At 39.9% G+C, this 22,283-nt stretch overlaps 2 protein-coding genes across 10 annotated transcripts in view; one reads left to right on the top strand and one right to left on the bottom strand.

Moving 5' to 3' along the window:
- The window catches only part of pck (Claudin superfamily protein pickel), a 37,617-nt gene extending 22,114 nt beyond the window's left edge, over positions 1 to 15,503 (top strand). For all 9 annotated transcript variants that reach the window (XM_067126461.1, XM_067126437.1, XM_067126441.1 and 6 more), the window contains 2 exons: positions 4,622 to 4,776; positions 13,331 to 15,503. In XM_067126461.1, the coding sequence (XP_066982562.1) occupies positions 4,622 to 4,776; positions 13,331 to 13,435 (260 nt within the window). In that variant the 3' untranslated portion in view covers positions 13,436 to 15,503. The remainder of the gene's footprint in view (positions 1 to 4,621; positions 4,777 to 13,330) is intronic.
- LOC136852026 (uncharacterized) overlaps positions 1 to 22,283 on the bottom strand; it is a 180,310-nt gene that overhangs the window by 84,125 nt on the left and 73,902 nt on the right. The gene's annotated exons all lie outside the window — the stretch shown is intronic.

Here is a 22,283-nt window from a genome sequence, read left to right as displayed (position 1 = left end):
GCCTTCCCTTATATAGAAAGAGGTGGGAGATTATCATATGTTGCATCTATTTTTACAGCAGAACTGCATGCAATTTTAAAGGTCTTAAAGGAAATTTTAACTCTGAATGGAAATAGTTTTACTACATATTGTGACTCAAGAAGTGGTCTTCAGTTGTTGGAATCTGTTAACTCATTAAACCCTCTGATTTTAAAGGTATTGGAATGGCTGCTTTTAGTGAAAAGAAGAATTAAAGAAGTAAATTTTTGCTGGGTGCCTTCCCATGTTGGGATTCTTGGGAATGAGCCAGCTGATCAACTTGCTAAGTCAGCAGTCACCTCCCCAGAACCCAGAAGATGCCTACTACCATATTGGGATGTATAGCCACTTGTTGGTCAGAAAATGAAAAGCCTTTGGCAGTCCCTTTTGGGAAGGAATTGAAACAAATCAAAAGATGCTCAGTATTATGTCATCAGTATCTCTTTGTTCATATCCCTGTATGCCAAGGAGACAAGAAACGATGTTGTGCAGGCTAAGGGTTGCACATACAAGACTCACTCTTGGGTTCTTGATGTCGGGAAAATCCTCGTCTGCAGTGATTGTATTGTGCCCTTGACAGTGAGACATTTGCTGGTCGAATGACCCAGCCTTAGGAATGTAAGACATACGTTCCTGTCCTGGGGATGTGACAGAGAATGACATTTTATCCTAGCTACAATTCTCGGGGAGGATTGTAATATAGAGCAGTTATACATGTTTGTGTGGTAGGCAGGCCTTCTCAACAAAATTTGGGGATTGTATACATATAAAGTATGATTATAAATATTTTTTGTGTGAAACTCCTTTTAAACTTATTTTTATTTTCTTATATAATTTTATTACGGTGTCAATAACCTAGGTGTTGTGACACCAGTTTTAATAGACATAAATCAATCGAAACTGAGCCAGTCGCCAAGGCAGAGGCATTCATCGGAGTGGCAGGTAAGGCACTCTCAAGAGAAGCAGCCCAAGAACACAGGCAGCCTCCTTGCAAATGTTCAGACAGAGATGGACAGGCTTGTCAGTGTCCTGGGAACTTCTGGCCTTCATGAGCATCAGGTGATCAGGCCCCTTAGAGTAGTAAGGGCTCCCAAAGGGAGTTGTAGCTGGAGCCCTTGTAAGCTTGAGAGGGCCCCTCCTTCCCCATACAAGCCCCGGAAGAGTGTAGAAAGCAGGTACTCAGCGTGGGAAATGGTGTCCCTCCTGACCTGAGCCTCAGACAGGAGGGCTGGGGCATCCCATGATTGGTCCTACAGGGTATGCCACTGAGAGGGTTGAATCCCCAGGTCCTTCAGGCTGGTGACAGAGTTCCTGGCCAAGACACAGAACCCTGCTGTCCCAGAACTGAGATTCGGGGAGTTTTGATGTCCCATCCTTGGCAAGTTTGTTGATGCAGCAGGGAATGACACGAGGGATTTGCTGGGTACTGCCTGGAGCAGGCAGAGGCCTAGTGACCTCAGTGCCGGAGGTTGTTCTGATTCCGAGTATGGGTAGTAAGTAGAAGGAAATGCAGAAAAACCCCACCACCTGGTGGAGGAAGGTCATAACTAAGGCATATGACCCCTCACAGAAGGGAATGCCCTCCAAGGTAAGGTGAAGCCCATGAGATTCATGGGCTAGACCCAATGGTCGACTACGGGAAAAACCACTCGGCCCTTTGGTGGATGAAGGTGAGAGCATGGAGGAGGCAGTCCATATTCATGTTCTACCTCAGATGCTTAGTCCTCAAGCCCTTGGAAACTTTGACTCTGGGTCCAGTAGCTGTGGCGTAGAAGAGGTGGGGAGCCTGATGTTGTAGGGCTTAGCCCACTGTGACTGGTACCCCACGCTCCAAAGGTGAAGGTGGAGAGAAGCGGTAGATGGTTTGATGGACCTTGTCTGAGTGGATCCTCACAAAATAGACTCGAGGGCCACAGGGCCTTCATTCAGTTGTTATTTGGCCTACAGAGTTACAACAGCATAGGAGTAGAGCTTGTCCTTAGAGATGGGAGATACAGTGCTTCTCTCTTGAGGGGAGAGTGAGTTGTCAGGTAGGCCTTTGGCCCAAGAGTTAATATTTCGGAGGTTAGGGGGAGTGGAGTGCCAAAATACAAATTTCTTTAAAATTTGGTATGTTCTATTCTTGTCTACTGCAGAGTACAACAAAGCATATATTAACTTCCACATTAGTCATTGTGTTTCTCTCTCTTGTTTTTACTATGAATTTTTGTTGTAAATACTGGTGATGTGTTGATTAAATTTGCCCTTACATACGTATTCATTTTGATCTATGGTTTTTTTTATGGTATACCTTTATTTTGAGGTGGAACCTCTATTGATTGTTTTGGTATTTGTAAAGCTGTTTGTAATTTTGCTGCATGATATTGGTTTATTTGTTTCTTGATTTTGGTTGTTTCTTTTATTTTGTATTCTGGTTTGATGGATGGATTAGTTTTATTATGATCATTTAATTTTTGGTTCTTGTTTTTAGGATGAATTCTTTCTAATGATTTTCTCTTATTATCTTGAACTACCCTGTATAAGTTCCAGTTTAGCTTCTCTTGTAGACAGTGCAGTTCTTTCATGAAGTAGATTTAATTTTATGTATTTTATATATAAAATATGCACACTTTAGATTTTGCCTAGTGATTCTGACCACAGTTTATACAAATTGTTTCACCATAGTTCCACATTTTTTGTGTGATCATGTGCTTCACAGTATGCACATCTGGATTGCTATGACTTTTTATTGTTTGTTACTGCAATTTTTACATGTAATAAAAATTTTAATGTTCAGTGGAAGGTCTTGGCCTTCATATTTTATTTGTGGTACTTTTAAAGTGGTTTCTTTATTTTTCCTGCTTGGAATATCATAGTTTTCACTGTTTTGCATATCATTGCATCCTTTTAAATTTTAAGTGTTTAGTGAAATATTTTTCAATTGGTTCATCTTTATTATTGGGGAGTATGATTATTCCCAGTACACCACTAATTATCAAGTTTCATTTGTTTAACTGCCACGTTATCTATTTAATGTAATGCAAGATAATTCTCATTGATTTTTGACAGTTGCTTCAACCAGCAATGTTTTTGCCTTTGTCTCCAAAAGTCATTTAAGATATTGAATGTCCAGTAGTTTTCAGATCATAGTGATGATATTTGGTTTTCACTTTCCAGTAGCATATTAAGAACCTTGACCAATTTTCATTTTCGAACAGAGAATCAAAAGGGTCATGGTTTGACCCTGCATGAATTTAGTTTTGCTTTTTGTTTTTAATTTCAAAAGGTTATACTAATGTTATTTCAATTATTTTTTACTTGATTGCAAGAATCCAAACGCTGAATCAAGGGTGTGTCAGACATTGAAGGCTGAGGATTTATATTCATAGGACAGAAATATAAAATTAATTGAAGATGGGCTCCCTTTGTACAGTGGGCCCCATTTAGGGGAGGAACAGTATTGCTACCTTTAAAAAGGCAGCTGCCTCGGGAGACCCACCTGAATATACATATTACCCTCAGTGCCATAAAGCTTTTTGAGATCAGACCCTACACTGATGGCAGGGTTAGACATTAAAGTTTTCCTCTCACTCAGCCATGTCAGGTACTCCAGTTTTACAAGTATAGAGGTATGCCTTCCAACTCCGCCCTCCTTCAAAGTTTTAGGAGCAGAATTTTCCATACTCCAAGTCATTTTAGTCTTTGTTGCAAAGTCTGTTTCGATGGAAGAAGAGAAAAATGAAATTGTTACCTAGAAAACCCTGATTACAAGTTGTTAGGTCAGCAGCTAGGGTGCAAGACTTCCTGAGCTTTGATGTCTTAACCTCATCAGAGCACTGCGATATATCACAGCTGCCATCTTCTAAGCCCCAAACAGTGGCAATGAGTCAAGCATCTGGGGGATGCAGGGCAAATGAAAATAGTATTTTACCCATTGGTAAAATACTACATACACAGGTTAAGTTTGATTATGATTCAGGTTGTTCCAGATCACTCTAGGATATTAATTTTTGCATAAAATTTGAAATATTCTGCTTAATGATTTTCATATCTTAATACATTTTACTTATTAATAGAAATACCCAGTTGCTATGTGATTATTAATTTTTTGTTTTAATAAACATTAATCTTGATGTAAAATACAACATTTTACATTTAGGCCATCTGTTAATATGCGGAGTTCACGAGACGGATTTGTCTGTGCTATCCACAAGGAGAAAAAGTTATATTCCCTGCTGTATAATGAATGATAGGAAGGAAAAAGGTATTTCCTCCAATGTATAATGAACTGAAAAACTGGAAGAACATGACAGTATAGTTGGAGCCTGACCATACCCTGTTATTAATGTGATTTCTTGTACAGAAAAGCTATATTCTGACTTGGTCCTCTCATAATTATATAACTTAAATCCTGTTTTTCAAAACCTGACAGATTCTTCTGTTTATCACAGTCTGACCAAACATTTGATAGGTATCTCATGTAAAAACAACACTGATTGATGGTTTTATTTTTTAAAAATTCAGGGGCTCTTCCAAATAACTTTTACCATGAAACTTGAACTTGTTTATATGAATGTTATTCTTGCAATAATACTGTTTATATGATTATGTTATTCTTTTACAGTTGTTTCTATCTTCTTTGCTGTGCTAGTCTTTGGCATTATGTGTTGGTCAAGGGATTGGTTATTGAACCCCAATTTCAACTACCTTTCTTGGTCCTATGCTTTTGCAGTCATAGCAGGAGGAATCCATGCCTTTGCAGGTCTGACTTTACTTCATGTAAGTTGAAAAAAGTTTTTTTATGGCATATTGGTTTTATTTCTGTCATGTGGTTCATTAAAAAAGATGTTATAATATGGAACAGAAAAGATTTGCTGTATTGTTACAAATTATTGGTAGATTAATATGATGGTTGCTTCAAACACCAATTAACCTTTAATAGTAAGATATTTGGCAGTTTAATTCATTTTAATTCTGTGATTGTGGTTACACAGTGCAAGGAGAAAAGTACAAAATCATATATTTGTAAAATTTTCAGTTTAAGCTAGAATTATAGCACTCTGCAGATTAGAATGATCAAAATGTAAGCAGTATGCCTTCCATGTCCCTCATGTAAATCAATTAAAAAATTTCTACTTTCTCTCTGTGCTTAATGGTATTACTCAGCATTTGGTTATCATAACCAAGTAATATAGGAAGTTTTGAAATATTACTGGGGAAGAAATGCACCAGCAAAAATAAATCATAATTAATTACATTATTCTTGTTGTAATTGTTTATATAAATAATGAGAAAATGTTAAAAATTCATAGCACGTTGTCTGGTTTGTGAAAAGTATTGGGAAATTTAATAATATACCCTGTGTTCAAGATGAATTATGGAAAATGCATGAGAAGACCTTTGGTGTAGGTCATTTTCTCCAAGTAGATACTTGGACCCAGACACACCTTTATTGGGCTAAATGCCCATGATACCAGTATCTTATAAAAACAAATAAAAAGTGCACCAAAGTTTCTTCGGCGCTATCGGGTTTTCTGTACATCGTATAATCAAAGCCACCGAAAATAGATCTATCTTTTGGTGATCTCAGTATAATGCTGTTTGAGCCATGGCCCATGAAACTTTAACCACAGCCCGGTGGTGGCCTGGCCTATATCGTTGCATGATGCACGATTATGGCTAACTTCAACCTTAAGCAAAATAAAAACTACTGAGGCTAGAGGGCTGCAGTTTGATAAGTTTGATGATTGGAGGGTGGGTGATCAACATACCAGTTTGAAGCCCTCTAGTGTAAGTAGTTTTTAAGATCTGAGGGTGAACAGAAGTAGTGCAGACAGAAATAATGCGGACGGACAGACAAAAGCCGGCACAATAGTTTTCATTTCAGAACAATAAAAAGCACCTTTTCATAGGCTGACCAACTCGAAATATTAAAAAACATCCGAAAAGGTGCTTTTTTTAATTTCGATTTGGTCAGCCTAGGAAAAGGTCCTTTTTTTTTTATTTCAATTGGTCAGCCTAGGAAAAGTTTTTTTTTATTTCAATTTGGTCAGATACACAGGGGTGGGTTGCCCTTGGTAGAAGAGGTGGAGGTAGAGGTAGGCCAAAGGAGACGTGGTTAAGGACAATGAGGCGGGAAGCAGGAGACATATGTTGGGGAAATCTTGAGGAGTTAGCCCAGGACAGAATGGGGTGACGCGAGTTCATCAAGGCCCTTTGCATCCCCATGGGTGTCACAGGAAATGATTGATTGGTCAGCCTAAGAAAAGGTGCTTTTCTTTAATTTCGATTTGGCCAGCCTAGGAAAAGGTTTTTTTTATACTTGGCTGACCAAATTGAAATTTAAAAAAGTAACTTTTCCTAGGCTGACCAAATCTAAATTTAAAAAAACACCTTTTCTTTGGATGACCAAATAAAAAAAAAAAACCCTTTTCCTAAGCTGACCAAATTGAAATAAAAAAAAGCACCTTTTCCAAGACTGACGAAATCAAAATAAAAAAAAAGCCCCTTTTCCCAGGCTGACCAAATCTAAAAAAAAAAAAAAAAAAAAACCACCTTTTCTTAGGCTGACCATATCGTAATTTAAAAAAACACCTTTTTAGAGGGCTTTTTTTGAGTTTGAACTATCAAAACAAGAAAAGACAGCTTCAGTGTCTTGAAACTTAGATGTTGTTTTGAAATGGCTTTCGGGCCCTCCATTTGAGCCCCCTCAATCCTCATCCCTGAGGATCTAACTAAGAAAACCCTCTTTTTAGTAGCTTTGGCTATGGCTAAAAGGATTAGAGAACTGCAGGCCTTGAACAAAATAGTTGGTTTTGCGCAAGGAGATGTGGTCTGCTCGTTTACTATGGGATTTTTAGCGAAGAACGAAACTTCATCCAATCCCTGTCCCTGTGTGTTTCCTATCAAGAGCTTGACGAACATCCTCAGACTAAGAGACCAAGAGAGACCTCTTTGTCTGGTAAGAGTGTTAAGGCATTATCTCAAGAGAACTAAGAGGTACATCTCCTAACCTCTGGTGCTCAGTCAAGGATCCAACCTGTCCGCTGTCCAAGAACACTTTGGCATTTTTCTTGAAGGACGTAATCTCAGAGTCCAACTCAGAAACTCGAGAAGATGACTTTCCTATTTGTAAAGTCAAGCCCACGAGATTAGGGCAGCAGCCACTTTGCTGGCCTTCAAGCTTAACTTATCTCTTTCCACAATCATGCACTCTACCTTTTGGTGGTGTAAGTTAGTGTTTGCCAATTTTTATTTTTGTGATGTAGAAACAGCATGTGATAACTGCAGTACCTTAGGTCCATTATCCATGGCTGGCATGGTATTGGGGGAAGAAGGATAGGAGGTTTTCCTTCTGTTTAGCTATCTTCTCGCCTTGATACAGGTTGTCGAGTTTTGGGAAGCTTGCGGGTACTGTGTACCTGGAGTACCCAACAGTTGTTGTGTCGTTTAATGAATGGGTAGTGTTTATCTGATTTTATGTGATGTGTGGGTAACAGAGTTATCTGGGTGTTTTTTGGTACTGCGCCCAGGGCAAGGGCTCTTGTTTGATATTGTAATGCTTTGGTAGCCACCGGAGTACTCCTTGGCTGCAAAGCTCCCACTGAAGTAAAGGCGCCCCTTGGCTTTACCACCATGCCACTACAGGTCGAGATGAGCACCGACCAGAGGCAGTATCTTCCTGCGGTAGCTCTCTCACCAGGTAAGGTTACAACAAGCATTTTACCAATGCTAGTTACATTTTCTATTTCAAATTCACCTCTGTTACTGAGTGTTTTTGAGTAGTGTATGTCCATATATCCCACCTCCTGTCAATGTGGGGTTCAGCTATGTAGTTACTTGGTAAGTTACTTAAATAAAAATGACATTTTTATGATAAAATAAAGTTTTATATATACTTACCAAGTAAGTACATGATCAGAGCCCTTTCCCCTCCCCTCTCATGGACATAGCTGAATAAATGAATTGATTTATTCAGCTGTGTTGTACCTATCCTTCCCTGAAAGTAGGCAGGGTGAGTTACCTAAACCAAAACAATAGAATGCTACCACAAATTTCAGATTTAAGTTGCCACAATAGTTGGAAACTAATAGCTATGTAGTTATTTGGTAAGTACTTATAAACCTTTATTTTATCATAAAAATGTCATTTTTGTGTCCTAGGGAGCATCCAGCAAAGGTGGTCCTGGTTTGTTAGGGGTGGTCTTGTTTGTCAGGGGCAGGCTTGCCAGTGGAAAATATGCTGTAGCCTCTTTGCCAGAGACGAAGACAGGCAGTACTAATCTTGCAGTTACCCAAGCATAGTATTTTAGTTTCTTTTATATCTTAAATTCATCAGTTAGTCTCTTGTTTATTATCACAACTGTTTTTAACTGATGAAGCAATGCAGTTAAGGGAATAATCTAGAACAGGTATTATCTTTTTATGACTAGAAAAAACTAGGAATCTAGAGTACTAGCATGAGATCATTAGCATTATAACATTTTGAGCTCACTAAGAGCTGAAGGGGAAATATGTTCGACACTAAAAGGATTCTTCTCTCTTAAAGGTACAGTCAAAAGAAATGCTAACGACAAGTAAAGCATGGCTATCAACAAAGGGTACTCCATAAATATAAGTCTTTGGTGCATTTGGCAGAGGTTGGTCACTTTGCTTTGAAAATCCTGATGGAAACACTAAAACATTGGAAGGATTGGGAACTTTGATGGCAACATCATCGCACAGATCTTTGTTTTTCATTTATCTTTGAGACATTAAGGATTACTCTCAGGATGAATTGATGACAAATGTAGATGTTCCAGGCCTTTTTTTTTTCACCAAGCAAACCACTCTGATTCCATTTTGAAGCTAGACAGCATGCTAAGGATGGCTTTGGAAGATGCTATGTTTTTTCCTTCTACAGTACTACTCATCTGATGGCATAGAGAGAGAGTGGCTTTTTCCTTGAACCTAGCTGGAGATACCCACAACTTCAGATAATAGTCAGGAATTGCAGCCTTAGCCATCACACCTCACTTTAATGTAGTCATTCAGTGACAACCCCCAAAAGCTAGATATTCACCTAAAAATGTTTGTTCCCTTTGATCTCAGTCACAGCCTTAGTTAGCAGTACAAAGACTTCGGTGTCATTTTAAGAATCTAGGAACTAAGAATCAATCTGTATACTTTGTCAACGTGCCGTCAGTGAACCTCATGCAGTGCACTGTAGGCATTACTTGGGTTCTTTGCAGCCTCCCTTCAGCCCCTAGCTGCAACTCCTTTAGTTTTTTTTACTGTACTGTACCTCCTTTCATATTCTCTTTCTTCCATCTTACTTTCCACCCTCTCCTAACAATTGATTCATAGTGCAACTGCGAGGTTTTCCTCCTGTTACACCTTTTAAACCTTTTACTGTCAATTTCCATTTCAGCACTGAATGACCCCATAGGCCCCAGTGCTTGGCTCTTGGCCTAAATTCTGTATTCAGTCTAACCCAGCCCACAACACATCCTCACAGCAAGTGCTGAAAGAGTTCATCAACCTCAGCCAGATAGGTTCCAGTCTGAAGATAGAGCACTGGTTCTTAATATAATTCAGGGCTGCTTTTATGACCTTGGTATCCAGCTTGAATGACAAAGGATTGGAAGAGCTTGGTAAAAGGGGGAAACTAGGCCAAGGGGACTCCAGAAGCATTAACTTAGAGTTAATGCTTCTGTAGAGTACCTTCTTTAAGAGTTAATGAATCTTTAGAGTACCTAACACTACGGGGAACTTGAGGTGTTGTTTTTGTGTCCTGCAAGCATAGAAAAGACCCATGGCTCACTTGTCATTTTGCCATGTCTTATAGCTTTTTCAGCAGTACAGTAATCCGTCAATTATCCGGAACCCACCATTATCCGACACACCTTTACCTGGAACTGAGGCCCAGAGATATATGATATATTCAAATTTAAAAAAATTAAAAAACACTGCCCTCTCATGGTTGACAACTGTGTGGCCTCAGGAAAATGTTGGTAACACTGCTTACACTCAGACTAAGAACTGGTTTTTGGGGGATGGAGGAGACTTCAAAAAGTTTCCAAGGTTGGGGGGATCGGATGGATGGGCACCATGGGAGAGGAGGGGCAGTGTTGAGAGAGATAGAGAGAACAATAAACAGTTATGTTTACATCGAAGCCTAAGTACAGTAACACGCACACATTCCTGTAATTTTTTATTAATAGTTTATGCTACAGTACTCATTTATATAAATATTTTTACCGTATTTTCTCATTTTTTATTTTTTCAAATCAAAAGATAAATGCTATAGTGTGTGTAGGGTACATACGCATGCACAAACTCATTCCATGCCATCAGGTGAACTTTCTATAGCCTGTTTGGTTTTGTCTTGCCTGCATATGAAATTTGCATTTTAAATAGTTTTATGGTGATGAGAGGTAAAATGAAATATGGTACAGTAAATCAAGCAAAGCAAAAAATATGGCAACAAGTACCTACATATGCACGCACTCATTTGATGGCATCGTGAACTTCCTGGAGTTTTTTTTGTTTCATGTTTTTATGATTATGGTATAGTAGTTCACATTTCATTAAAAGATATGTACAGTATCATAGATTATATATATATATATATATATATATATATATATATATATATATATATATATATATATATATATATATATATATATATATATATATATATATATATATATATATATATATATATATATATATATATATATATATATATATATATATATATATATATATATATATATATATATATATATATATATATAATATATATATATATATAATTATATATATAATCATATCTATATACTGTAATATATATATATATATATATACATATATTTAAATGAAATATGAACTACTATATATATAATCATAAAAACATGAAACAAAACTCCAGGAAGTTCATCTCAATACTGTACATGCCATAATCGAAAATGAGTGCGGAAAGTTCATATGTAGGTACTTGCTGCTGCCATATTTTTTCGCTATGCTAAATTTACTGTACCATATTTCATTTCACTGCTGATTTTCATCTCTCATCACCATAAAAATATTTAAAATGCAAATTTCATATGCAGGCAAGACAAAACCAAACAGGCTATAGAAAGTTCACCTGATGGCATGGAATGAGTTTGTGCATGCGTATGTACCCTACACACACTATAGCATTAACTTTTGATTTGAAAAAATAAAAAATGAGAAAATACAGTAAAAATATTTATATAAATGAGTACTGTAGCATAAACTATTAATAAAAAATTAAAGGAATGTGTGCGTGTTACTGTACTCAGGCTTCGATGTAAACATAACTGTTATTGTTCTCTCTATCTCTCTCCACACTGCCCCTCCTCTCCCATGGTGCCCATCCATCCGATCCCCCCAACCTTGGAAACTTTTTGAGGCCTCCTCCATCCCCCAAAAACCCTTTCTTAGTCTGTCTGAGTGTAAGCAGTGTTACCAACATTTTCCTGAGGCCACACAGCATTGCCAACCATGAGAGGGCAGTGTTTTTTAATTTTTTAAAATTTGAATATATCATATATCTCTGGGCCTCAGTTCCAGGTAAAAGTGTGTCGGATAATGGTGAGTTCCGGATAATTGAAGGATTACTGTACTGTTGAAAAAGCTGTAAGACATGGCAAAATGACAAGTGAGCCCTGGGTCTTTTCTATGTTTGTAGGACACAAAAACAACACCTCAAGTTCCTCGTAGTGTAAGGTACTCTGAAGATGCATTAACTCTTAAGAAGGTACTCTACAGAAGCATTAACTCAAGAGTTAATGTTTCCAGGTACCAAGCTCTTCCAATCCTTTGTCATTCAAGCTGGATACCAAGGTCGTAAAAGCAGCCCTGAATCATATTAAGAACCAGTGTTCTATTTTTAGACTGGAACCTATCTGGCTGAGGTTGATTAACTCTTTCAGCACTTGCTGTGAGGATGTGTTGTGGGCTGGGTTAGACTGAATACAGAATTTAGGCCAAGAGCCAAGCACTGGGGCCTATGGGGTCATTCAGTGCTGAAACGGAAATTGACAGTTAAAGGTTTAAAAGGTGTAACAGGGAGGAAAACCCTCGCAGTTGCACTGAATCAATTGTTAGAGAGGGTGAAAATGATGGAAGAAAGAGAATATGAAAGGAGGTACAGTACAGTAAAAAAAACTAAAGGAGTTGCAGCTAGGGGCTGAAGGGAGGCTGCAAAGAACCTAAGTAATGCCTACAGTGCACTGCATGAGGTTCACTGACGGCACTAACCGGGGGGTGGGGGGTGTGCTGGGTTAGGGCAGACTTGCAATAAAGGTTGAAGAGGTCATTGTATCATCCAGGGTCAACAGTTCACAAAATTTCAACAGTATTCTTGCCCAGAAGGAGGTTCCCCAAAAACATCACATTTTATTAATGAAGGCAGTAATTAGCCTCTGGGGATTAAGATAGGGGAGGAGCTGAAAGAGTGATCCAGGGCATACAAGCTGTGTTAAAGGGCCTTGAATTGTGGTAGTTTGTAATCCCCTACATTTAGGTTACATCAACGGTTGGTTTTGCCTAGACTTACCAGCATGATGGTATAGTCATGAGACACTGTCAGCATGACCCAACTGACTCTGAAAGCTGGGGATGGGGGTTTTAGGTGGCCTACAGGTCTACCAGGTGAGTCATTGGCAACAAATACCTGGTTCCTATGGTCCTAGCTTTGTGTAGCGAGGGTGCTTGAGTGCTGATCATGTGTATATGTTCAGTCTCTAGGATAATGTGCAACAGTGCAGGACACTTCTCAGCAACCTTTACAGTGGCCTCAAGCCCTGGGTTGTTTGTTTATTTAATGGGAAAGCATAGCAGACTGAATTGGTGTAACTTCGTTAAACTTGTCTGTGTGTATCTCATGCAGAGAACTAATAACATTGAAAGAGGGAGAGAGAAATACTACTGTGCTATTTATAGTATAGTATTTTTTATAATTCATAACCATTTCAGTCATGCAGTTCAATTAACTGAATTGAGAGTGTACTAACAGTGAGTAATTAGTCTAAATATTGTTTGATTAAACCACCAGGCTGAAAATCTCACCTCTTACAGGGCTGGCCATCAAAAACATGGCTTTTCACATTCATTTCGTTTTCTTAAGATGTCAATAGATTTGAGGCTTTTAAAAACAATTTTCTTGCTAGATGCCAGCGTTTCGTGCCATAATTCTTTTTTTTTTTTTTTTTTATTCAGGAGGTTATGCGGTGCAACTAACATTTCTGGAAATTTTCTGGAAGTTAAATGCATAGTAAATTGAAATTCATTTTCAACAATCTAAATCCAGCCTTACTTTTCAGGAGACATACGAAGCCAGAGACCGAAAGAGAATGGCATCCAATGTGATGCATATGGAGCCTCAAGGACAATTTGCTCATGAGATGTCTTCACACGGTTACATTTAAAGGCTCAGATAGTAAATCTGTTGTTTAACAATGTGGATGGAAAAAAGTAACACTTCAAAATGTTGTATCGTGTATGAAAATAACTGGCTTTAAATTTGTGTCACAGGTTATATAAGGATTAACAAAATTTTCCAATTTGGGAAATGCCTATTCATATACAGTACATTGCTTTTTTTCCATATTAAAAACAGTTTGAAAAAGTTATTTTTGTATAATTAATTTTGTATTGTTATTAGTCCATTACAACTTTCAAGATGTTAACAGTATTTTGGTTAGGCAAGGTTTCTGCCTAATGTATGCACATGAATATTTTGCATTACATTTTTATTTGATGATCTGTTTAGCTGTCCAAGTTGACCTAGCTCAGTCTTTTAGAATAAATTACTGTTTATGGTTGGATAATACAGGTGTGTCTTAAGATAAAGCCTGGTTCTGAATGGATCTGAAAATTATGCAGATTGAATCTGAATTATTTCTTTTTTTAAAGAGCCATAAAAGATATTTAAACTTTCAACAGTATAGTATCATGTATATTAAAGTTGCTGTACTTCCAAAGCAATGGTTAATCCTTAAAATTCCAATACTGGTAACTAAGTTTACATGAAAATTGATAACTTGCTAATTGTGTGTTATGATTAACTTTGCATTGCTTCACTTTGTGATGTATTTTGCAGAAGTTTGTGATAAGAGTACAGGATAGCTGTTTTTTTTAAACTGCAGAAGTTTGGGATAAGAGTGCAGGATGGCTGTTTTTTCATACTTTCCATTTTCAAGTTTGTAGTTTAAGTACCTGGACAGAATACCAGGAAAGATTTTACTAAAATCATGGCACTGTGTTTGAAACAAAATTTTGGCTGATTTCCCTTTTTAAACGATTAATTTCTTAATCAGGTCTTTAGACATTTTTTTACAAATTTTAAAAATTGTCAGCCATAAATTGTGAAAAATTTTAAGGTATAAGCTATTAAAAAGAAAATTGTATGACTGCATTATGATGTTAGTATTTTAGTTGAATGGCTTGTGAGATTAACGACAAGATGTTGAATGACTCTCAAATCAGATGACTGTTAATTCATACCAGCAGACCATGAAGTGTATATAGGGGAGAGTAGTAGGTCCTGTTGCCTGTTAAGAACACAGTAGTGAATAGTAGCACTCGCTCAAATAAACTGTTATCATTATCGAGATGTAATAATTTAATGATGTTTAGCTTGAAGCAAAAGGATCTTGAAGGGCATACAGATGTTCATACCCTCTAGACTGGGTCTTGCTTAGATTCTATCAGGTCTAGTTGGTTTTAAGAGGTTTTGTTGTTTCATGATGAAACTGAGTAAGTTTGTTCATTTTATTTTGCTGTTGCAAGGAGTCAACACTAAAATCAAATTTGATCACTACAGTACAAGGTGTTTGTGAACACAAGGATGCCATGTAATAGCTACTTGGAAAAAGTAGCTATTCAGACTGACTTGGTTATTTTAAGATTCTCTTTGAATGATTACTGAAGAATGTGAGTTTATTAACCGTCCATATCACCTCTTACTATGACATTTTTCATAATATACAGTGATATCCTAATTAATGTGTTAAATTAGTATTTTCTAAGTAACTAGTATATAAATTTAGTCACAATTATTAAAATAAGCAAGATGATTTTTAAGAATATAGTATTGATGAAATTGTACAGAATGAGAATGTTCCAAATTCTTACAGCTGCCTCAGTAGATTTAAGTTTTTGTTACTTTGGCATGCTGTATATTATAACTATATAATTGCTTTCTGTGCAAACCAAGGGTCGTGTTGTCTTTGTCCACAGTATTTAAATTGGAAATGTTGAGTATTTTATATATTCTGTAGAAGTTGAAATGAAAATATTAAATGATTTAGTGTATTACTTAGAAATTTAAATGAAAATATTTAATTTATTATATAAGACTACTCAGGCAAGACAAAAAATATATTGCATTGTCTACTACATCACATGCAAAATATACCGTCCATTATTGTATGGAATAAGTATTTTTGTAAGATATTTTTAAATAACATTTACTGTATATAGGCTATAGTAAAATGCTGTTTTTCATTATCCATTTTAGATATACATCTTCCTATGATGTTTTCAGTGTTGTTGCTTTAAATTCTGTATGAAGGTTTATCCGTAATGAAAACTGTCCATAGCAGAGTCACTCTTACCAGCTTCTTCAAGATGAATTGTCTGTTCTATGAGATATACAATATAAGAATGCTTTGCAGTTTTACATCACCTTAATGTAACTGTATTTTCAGACATTGCAAGTGGTGTAAGGGTTGCATGCTTATGAAAAATTGCAAATGCTTATGAAAAGTAGAGCATTACTATGCAGTTGAATGGGTTATATTTTTCAACCAAAAGATGATAGCTTCACCTGAATGTATTGTCTATCTTTAATTCAGTTTCATTATAATGACTTACCAAAACACTGTAAAAGCTTTTACTTCTTAAAATTTGACACGTCCGAGATATAAATGTTCAAACTTTGTTTGGAACGCTGATATAATTGGCGGGAGACCCAACCCCACCGGATGCCGGTAAACGAGGTCAGTTTCAATCTCGGGCGTATTGTGAACGCACCTCCTGCGTCCGTTCGTCTCAAACTGCTTGGTTTCTTCATCTCATGTTTCTTCTTTTCTATGTGCTTTATTTGGTGAAGTACTTCAGATCTCATGTTGTTAATCTAGCTAGCTTAGGCCTGTGAATTTGGTATTATGTCGGATTCTGTGCTTTCTGGATCTAGAGTTTATGAGGGAATTTGAAGTTTCTTCAAACTGGTTAAACTTAAGTACGCCATTCTGTGTACGCATGACGGGGCTTGTGAGGTTCCTATGCAGAACACATGCAGTGAGTGTATGAATGGGAGTCAGAGTTTTGGCAAATCACAGTTCCATCAGATAAAGTTTGGTTAAGGATAGGACAGGTGCCTTTAAGCGTAAGGAAGCTAGCTATCTTCTTTCATGGGTGGCATCAAGCGCCATCTCCTTACTAGCTGTTCCTTCCTCCTCTACCGCTGCCTCCCCTCCTCATATTCCCTCTTCTCTGCCAGCTTCCCAGTATGTTTTCCCAAAGCCAAGCCCAGCCTCGAAGTTGATAACCGAATTCGTTTTTCAGGAACTTCAAATGGAAACGCAATGAACGCTTGGGCGGAGTTGGTCTTAAGTTTGTTGCTCATGCTCGCAGTCCGGCGTTAGCGGTGATGACGCTAAAGTGCTAAGGATAACAATGTGGTTGTTCAGGATCGTGTTTCAGGCGAGTCTGCCTGCTTTTTCCGAATTTTTTGAGCAAAGGTGTTGTCTCGCTTACTTTCTATGCCAAAGAGAACTGCTCGGTGAAAAGGTCAGAAATTCTGCCCACGAGCAGGCTTGTCCTCTAAGGCACAGGAAAGCCTTTTGTCCTGGTGGTGAAAGTAGTAAGTTTGACTCGTCGCCAGCGTTGAAAAGCTTCGGGAGTCGCAAAAGGAATCTGTAATATCCTCGTGAGCTGCGGACGCCGCGTTCGTGGTAGTGTTTCTCCATCGACACGCCGATCTTCTCCCCGCCATCGCTGGTACATCGCAGGATCGGTCCCCAGAATTCACACATTAAACGTCGTTGAAGCATCACTACTCTAAGGTTGTTCTTCAGGTGAGAGTAGCAACAGTTCATCTTCAGTCTCTTCATCTTCCAGCTCTTCAGATCCTCCCCCTCCTCGTCATCGCAAGTGGGATCATGCCTCTCGACCCTTAAAGAGGCAATCTTCTGATAATTCCTGCCCTAGGGTTCCTAAACTCTTTAAGAAAAGGACAGCTAGCCCTATACCTGGTTACTCAGCGTGGGGTTCCGATCAAGAAGATACATTTCAGACGCTCCCTCCCAGGTCACCTAGGGCAGTCAAGATGCCTAGCCCTCTCCAGAAAGGTCTGGCTCATGTCAGCCTCTTCCTCCTCCTCCTCCTACAGAAGTGTCTGGCCTTGGCTTTCATCCTCACCTCCAGGAGCTCCAGTCTACTGGAAGAGAAGCTGTATGCTGCATCCCAAAGTCCTTGGTATTCCTGGGTGTCACAGTTGTTCCTCCTCAACCTGGATTCATCTTGGCAATGGAACCAATTCTTTCTCTGGTGAAGAGGAAGGTCCCGTTGACTCATTGCCTCTTCTCATTACGCTCTACTCAACTTTCTGTTGCAGTCGCATTCGCCAACATTAGCCGACAGCCCTCTTCCCGATTTGAATGCTAAGGCCTGGGAAAAATAATGTCCTGACACTTCCTTCCAACAGGCACTCCAATCGCCCAAGAAAGCATTAAAGAGTGAAGAGGTCATTAGCTGAGAGATCATCGGGTAAATCATCATGACCCTCTCCTTCAAAGCTGTCACAAAGGAGAAAACAATGATGTTAACAGAACTCTCCTCTCACTGGCTCTGTGGTAAGATTTACTGGTGACTCCTGCCCTTGTATCCCTTCAAGACGTATTTCCTTTGAGGCTGCCAACACCACCTTTTCGTCTTGATGTAGAACATTTTTCCAAGAACCTCACAAGCTCCTTGATTGTCAGTTTTCTCGATTGGTCATTTGGTCATTAAACAGGTTGAGTATGAAGGCACGTCGTGGAGAGAAGACGCCTTGAGAATCACGGATTCCCTTTCCTGCACCGACATTGCTATCCATGATGCGGTAGGCGAAATTTTCCTCCTCTTCGCTATGGCTACCTGAAGAAGAGGAGATTTGGTGTTCTTCCTATCTGCTGGCTGTGACTTCTTCGAGAAGACAAAGCGTTGATGTCTTCGCACCTTTGGCGGGCAAAGGCCTTTCTCCCAGAAGCGCAGTGAAAGACGCCCTTTCAGCCATGGATAAGAGGGCTGCTGCCACACATCCTGTCTATGTCTTCCACCAAACCCAGGCCTGCTCCCTGCCTCTCTTGACCAAGATGGTGGTCTCTGCACAGACATCCAAGCCAGAACTCCAGGCCCAAACCTCCATCAAGGTCCCACTCAACCCAGGGGTCAGTAAGTTCTCCTGGCTGTACAAGGTTGTCCGCCAGTAAGTAGGAACTGTCCTCCATGCGCTGTGGGCCAGACTCGTTTCTTTGGGAGGAATGAGACAGGTAAGATCAGGGGTGGTGCAAGTGTCTAGCTAGACACGCCTTCCCAAGGCTCAACCTCTCTCTCCACTTCTCCCATTTCCTCGACAGTGCCACGCAGAGCTGAAATAAGTTTTCTGTCCAGACAGAAGTCCAGTCTCTCTTAGGACAACGCCATCGGGTTAAGTAGGCAATTATCAACCCCAGGTTTTGCTAACCGCTGTTTGTAGTCCCCAAGTCATCAGGGGTTGAGGCTGCCTCAACGTGGTAAGCGCTCTAATCTGTACTTAGTGAAACCAGTTTGCATGAAACGAACGCTCCGCTTCCATGGCCTCTAACTCAAGGATGGGAATAGATGACTCGACATGCAGATGCCATTCTCCACATTCCAGTACATCACAGACTCAGAGGTATCTCTTAATTGCTTTCAAGGGCCAAAGTTTGACGTCTGGGGCCCCCTGCTCGCCTGTCGACAGTCCCAAGAGGTGTCACCAGACTTCGCCCGAGCAGTCATTCCACCTGGAGGGAGCCTGATCTCCGGTACTCTCGACGACTCAAGGCTACTCCACATTCATCATCAAGGGACCGCTGTGAGATCTCACAGAACCCTAAGAAGGCCTCGAGACTTGTGGGACTTGGCTAAACACGGAAAAGTCGAGCTTAATTCCCTTCAGAGGATTCTCTTTATTTGGGGATGACTGACAGTCTAGCTTTTCGGGCTTTCTGTCCCCAAAAGGGTTTCCTCCTCTGCCTCAGACGTGGGAGAAGCTTCTCCTGGACAGCTGTTCACCCGTTGGGCCAGTGGATGGCCTCCTGGGAACTCTGTCGCCAGTGGAGCACCACAAGTTAGGCCGCCTGCACATGAGACCCTTACAGTTTTTCCTCAAGGGCTCTTGGGAGAAGAACTCAAATGATCTCCACGACCTTCAACACTCCCCTAATGTCAAGCGGCATCTTCTTTGGTGGAAATCACCGGAAAGCTTTCGAGGGGGTCTAGATCTCCCAAGACAACCATCTCTGCAGATGTTCTCAGATGCGCTCCAATGTTGGGTGGAGCACATCTAGGCAACTCTCAGGACGTCAGGAGTTTGAGTTCACCGAACAGAATGAAGCTCCACATCAATGCTGTTGAACTGCTGGTCATTCACCTCGCCTCCAAAATTTTTCACCTAATGCCTCAGGCCAAGAAAGTTATTGTTCACGCCGACAACTTGACGGGCTCTAGCCATTCGGAAATCTAGAGGTACCTATCTCCTTCTCCCCTGTTCAAGCTGCGAACTGTGGCGTGGACAGCAACAGGGTGGTTCTGTTCCCTGTTTGCGGTGAAAGCTGAACTGCCTATGACCTCAACTCAGCCGCCGGAATCAGACTCTCCACGGAGTGGACCCTGCACTCCACAAGTGTCATAGATTGCAACTGTGGGCAATTCCCATAATAGATCTCTTCACTACCTCCAAGAACCATCATCTCCTCAGTACTTGCTCCGGCCAGTTCCAGACCCACTGACTCACTTGGTGGACGCTATACTCCTAGACTGGGATTTAACCTGTTTGCTTATGCCTTTCCTCCTTTCGGGCTCACTGGGCAAAGTGGATAACAAAGTGGAGGCACCGACGAACGCCGAATCCAATCCTGTTGCCCCAGTTCTGGCTATGAAGGAGTGGCCCTGGACCTGCAGATCTCCTGATAGACTTCCCAAGGCTCTTTCCTAAAGGAAGTTCTTCAGACAACTCACCTAATGTAAAGGGTTCCACTAGGATTACCAGCCTCTGCCTGACAGGCTTCAGACTCAGGAAGTCAACAGCATTTTTCAAGGCAGTTGTAGCGCCAGAGTATACAACACCCTTCAGCAAATTATACCAATCCAAGTGGACAGTCTGCAGAAACTGGTGTAGAAAAACATTCCTTCTTCGACGTCTGCACCCAACTTGCCGATTTATCTGATGCATTTATGATTCAAGCAAAGATGCCATCAACCATCAAAGGCCATAGAGCCGCTGTCCTCCTACTCTTCTACCATAGGGTTGACCTGTCGAAAACCGAGACTGTCAGACCGCCAAGTCCTTAGAAATGTTGCTAAGACCCCCAAAACCTTCTTGCCTGGAATTTAGATGAAGTTTTGAGGTGGTTGATGTCTCCAAGGTACAAACCTTTAGAAGAACTTTCTTAGAGAATCTCACTAAGAAACCTTTTCTGGGTTACTTATGAATGCAGGTAGAGCGAGAAACATGGTGCAGCCATTGACAAGGAAGTGGTTTTTCTACAAGGTAATGCTGTTTGTCTCTTTCATCTTGAATTTTTTGGCCAAGAATGAGTCTCCTTCTAATCCTTACCAGTCCTTTACCATTCAGTACCTTCTCCGAAGTGAATGGTCTCAAGAATTTGAGGCTGTGCCCTGTTAGAGCTATCAACGCTTACTTAGCTAATACCAACATCAGAGGAGGTTCCTCTAACCTTTAGTGTCTAGTGAATGACGCAAATTGCGGCCTTTATCCAAAATGCCCTTGCTTTCACAAGGGAACTCATTTTAGAGGCGCACAGACACATTAACGGCAGGACGCACGCCTAGTCAAGTCTCATTCATGAAGTGCAAGGCCACATAAACTTATGGCTTTCCATCATAATAAGTCACTGCATATACAGCATGGTAGTGTGTGTGTAATAGATCACACAGCACCTTCTGAGGTCGAAATCAGGTCTTATGCTCTACTATCTTAGGGAGGTCTGGTTGCAGATCAGGACTCAGTGTTTTTCCATTAGGTCCCATCTGCAGTTGGTTTGAAGTTTTAAGGAACAGCACTCTATCTTACCTTCCCTTATTGTTTTATGGTTGCTGAGTTAAAGGAAGCAAAGTGCTCAGTTCACCTGGAGTACCTCCATTCTAGTTTAGCCGTTGAGGGTATAGAGAAGGGGGATGTATTTAACTAGTTTTAGGTTAGGCGAGAAAGTCTGCTTTTCAGTCTGGTTGCTTTCTCCAACTGCTCTGGGCAAGAGCAAAGGAAAGTTTCACTTCCTGTCTAGTCAGCTGTGTACTCCTGGGACTACTTCATTACAGGAGGCATAGTGTACAGCAGTGCCACACTCAATACCTCTGCAGGCAGTGGAGCTTCAACCAGCAGCAGTACCTCGCAAAGCCCATCTACCAGGTGCACTCCCACCTTTTTGTTGGTAGGACCCATAGATGCCCTTATGTTTGTAGTTTGTCCCTTTTTTTTTTATAATGTGTAACCTTCGATAACTGATACTCATTCCCCTGCCCTTCCACCTTAAATGTGAATCGTTTACAGTGTTTTGCAAGTCATTATAATGAAAACACATTTTATGATATGATGACATTTTTGGTGATATTATGATGTCATTATACTTAACAAAACACTAACTTAAAGGCCGCTCCCTCCTGCAGGGGGAGACGCTATGGTCTCAGGCTACTAATTGTCGTAGATTGAAAACCATTCCTCGCATTGCATGGTCGTTTCCACGCTATCCTACCGCATCCGTAAGGGTCTCCGCTAATTATATCAGCGCCCAAACAAAGTTTGAAAATTTATGATTCAGGACGGTCGAATTATAAGAGATAAAGCTTTTACAGTGTTTTGGTAAGTATAATGAAACATCATTTTATCATAAAAATGTCATTTTTCTTATGTTGACTGCAGTTTTAGTATTGTAACTGAGGGAATTCAGTGAAGATGAACAGAAAAAACTTTAGTAAAAGTATTAAGGAAAATCTTAAAGTAACAGAGTAGTGCAACCCCAGTGCAAT

This window comes from Macrobrachium rosenbergii, chromosome 3 (assembly GCF_040412425.1).
Source record: "Macrobrachium rosenbergii isolate ZJJX-2024 chromosome 3, ASM4041242v1, whole genome shotgun sequence".
NCBI lineage: Eukaryota > Metazoa > Arthropoda > Malacostraca > Decapoda > Palaemonidae > Macrobrachium > Macrobrachium rosenbergii.
This window is presented reverse-complemented; position numbering and strand designations above follow the sequence as displayed.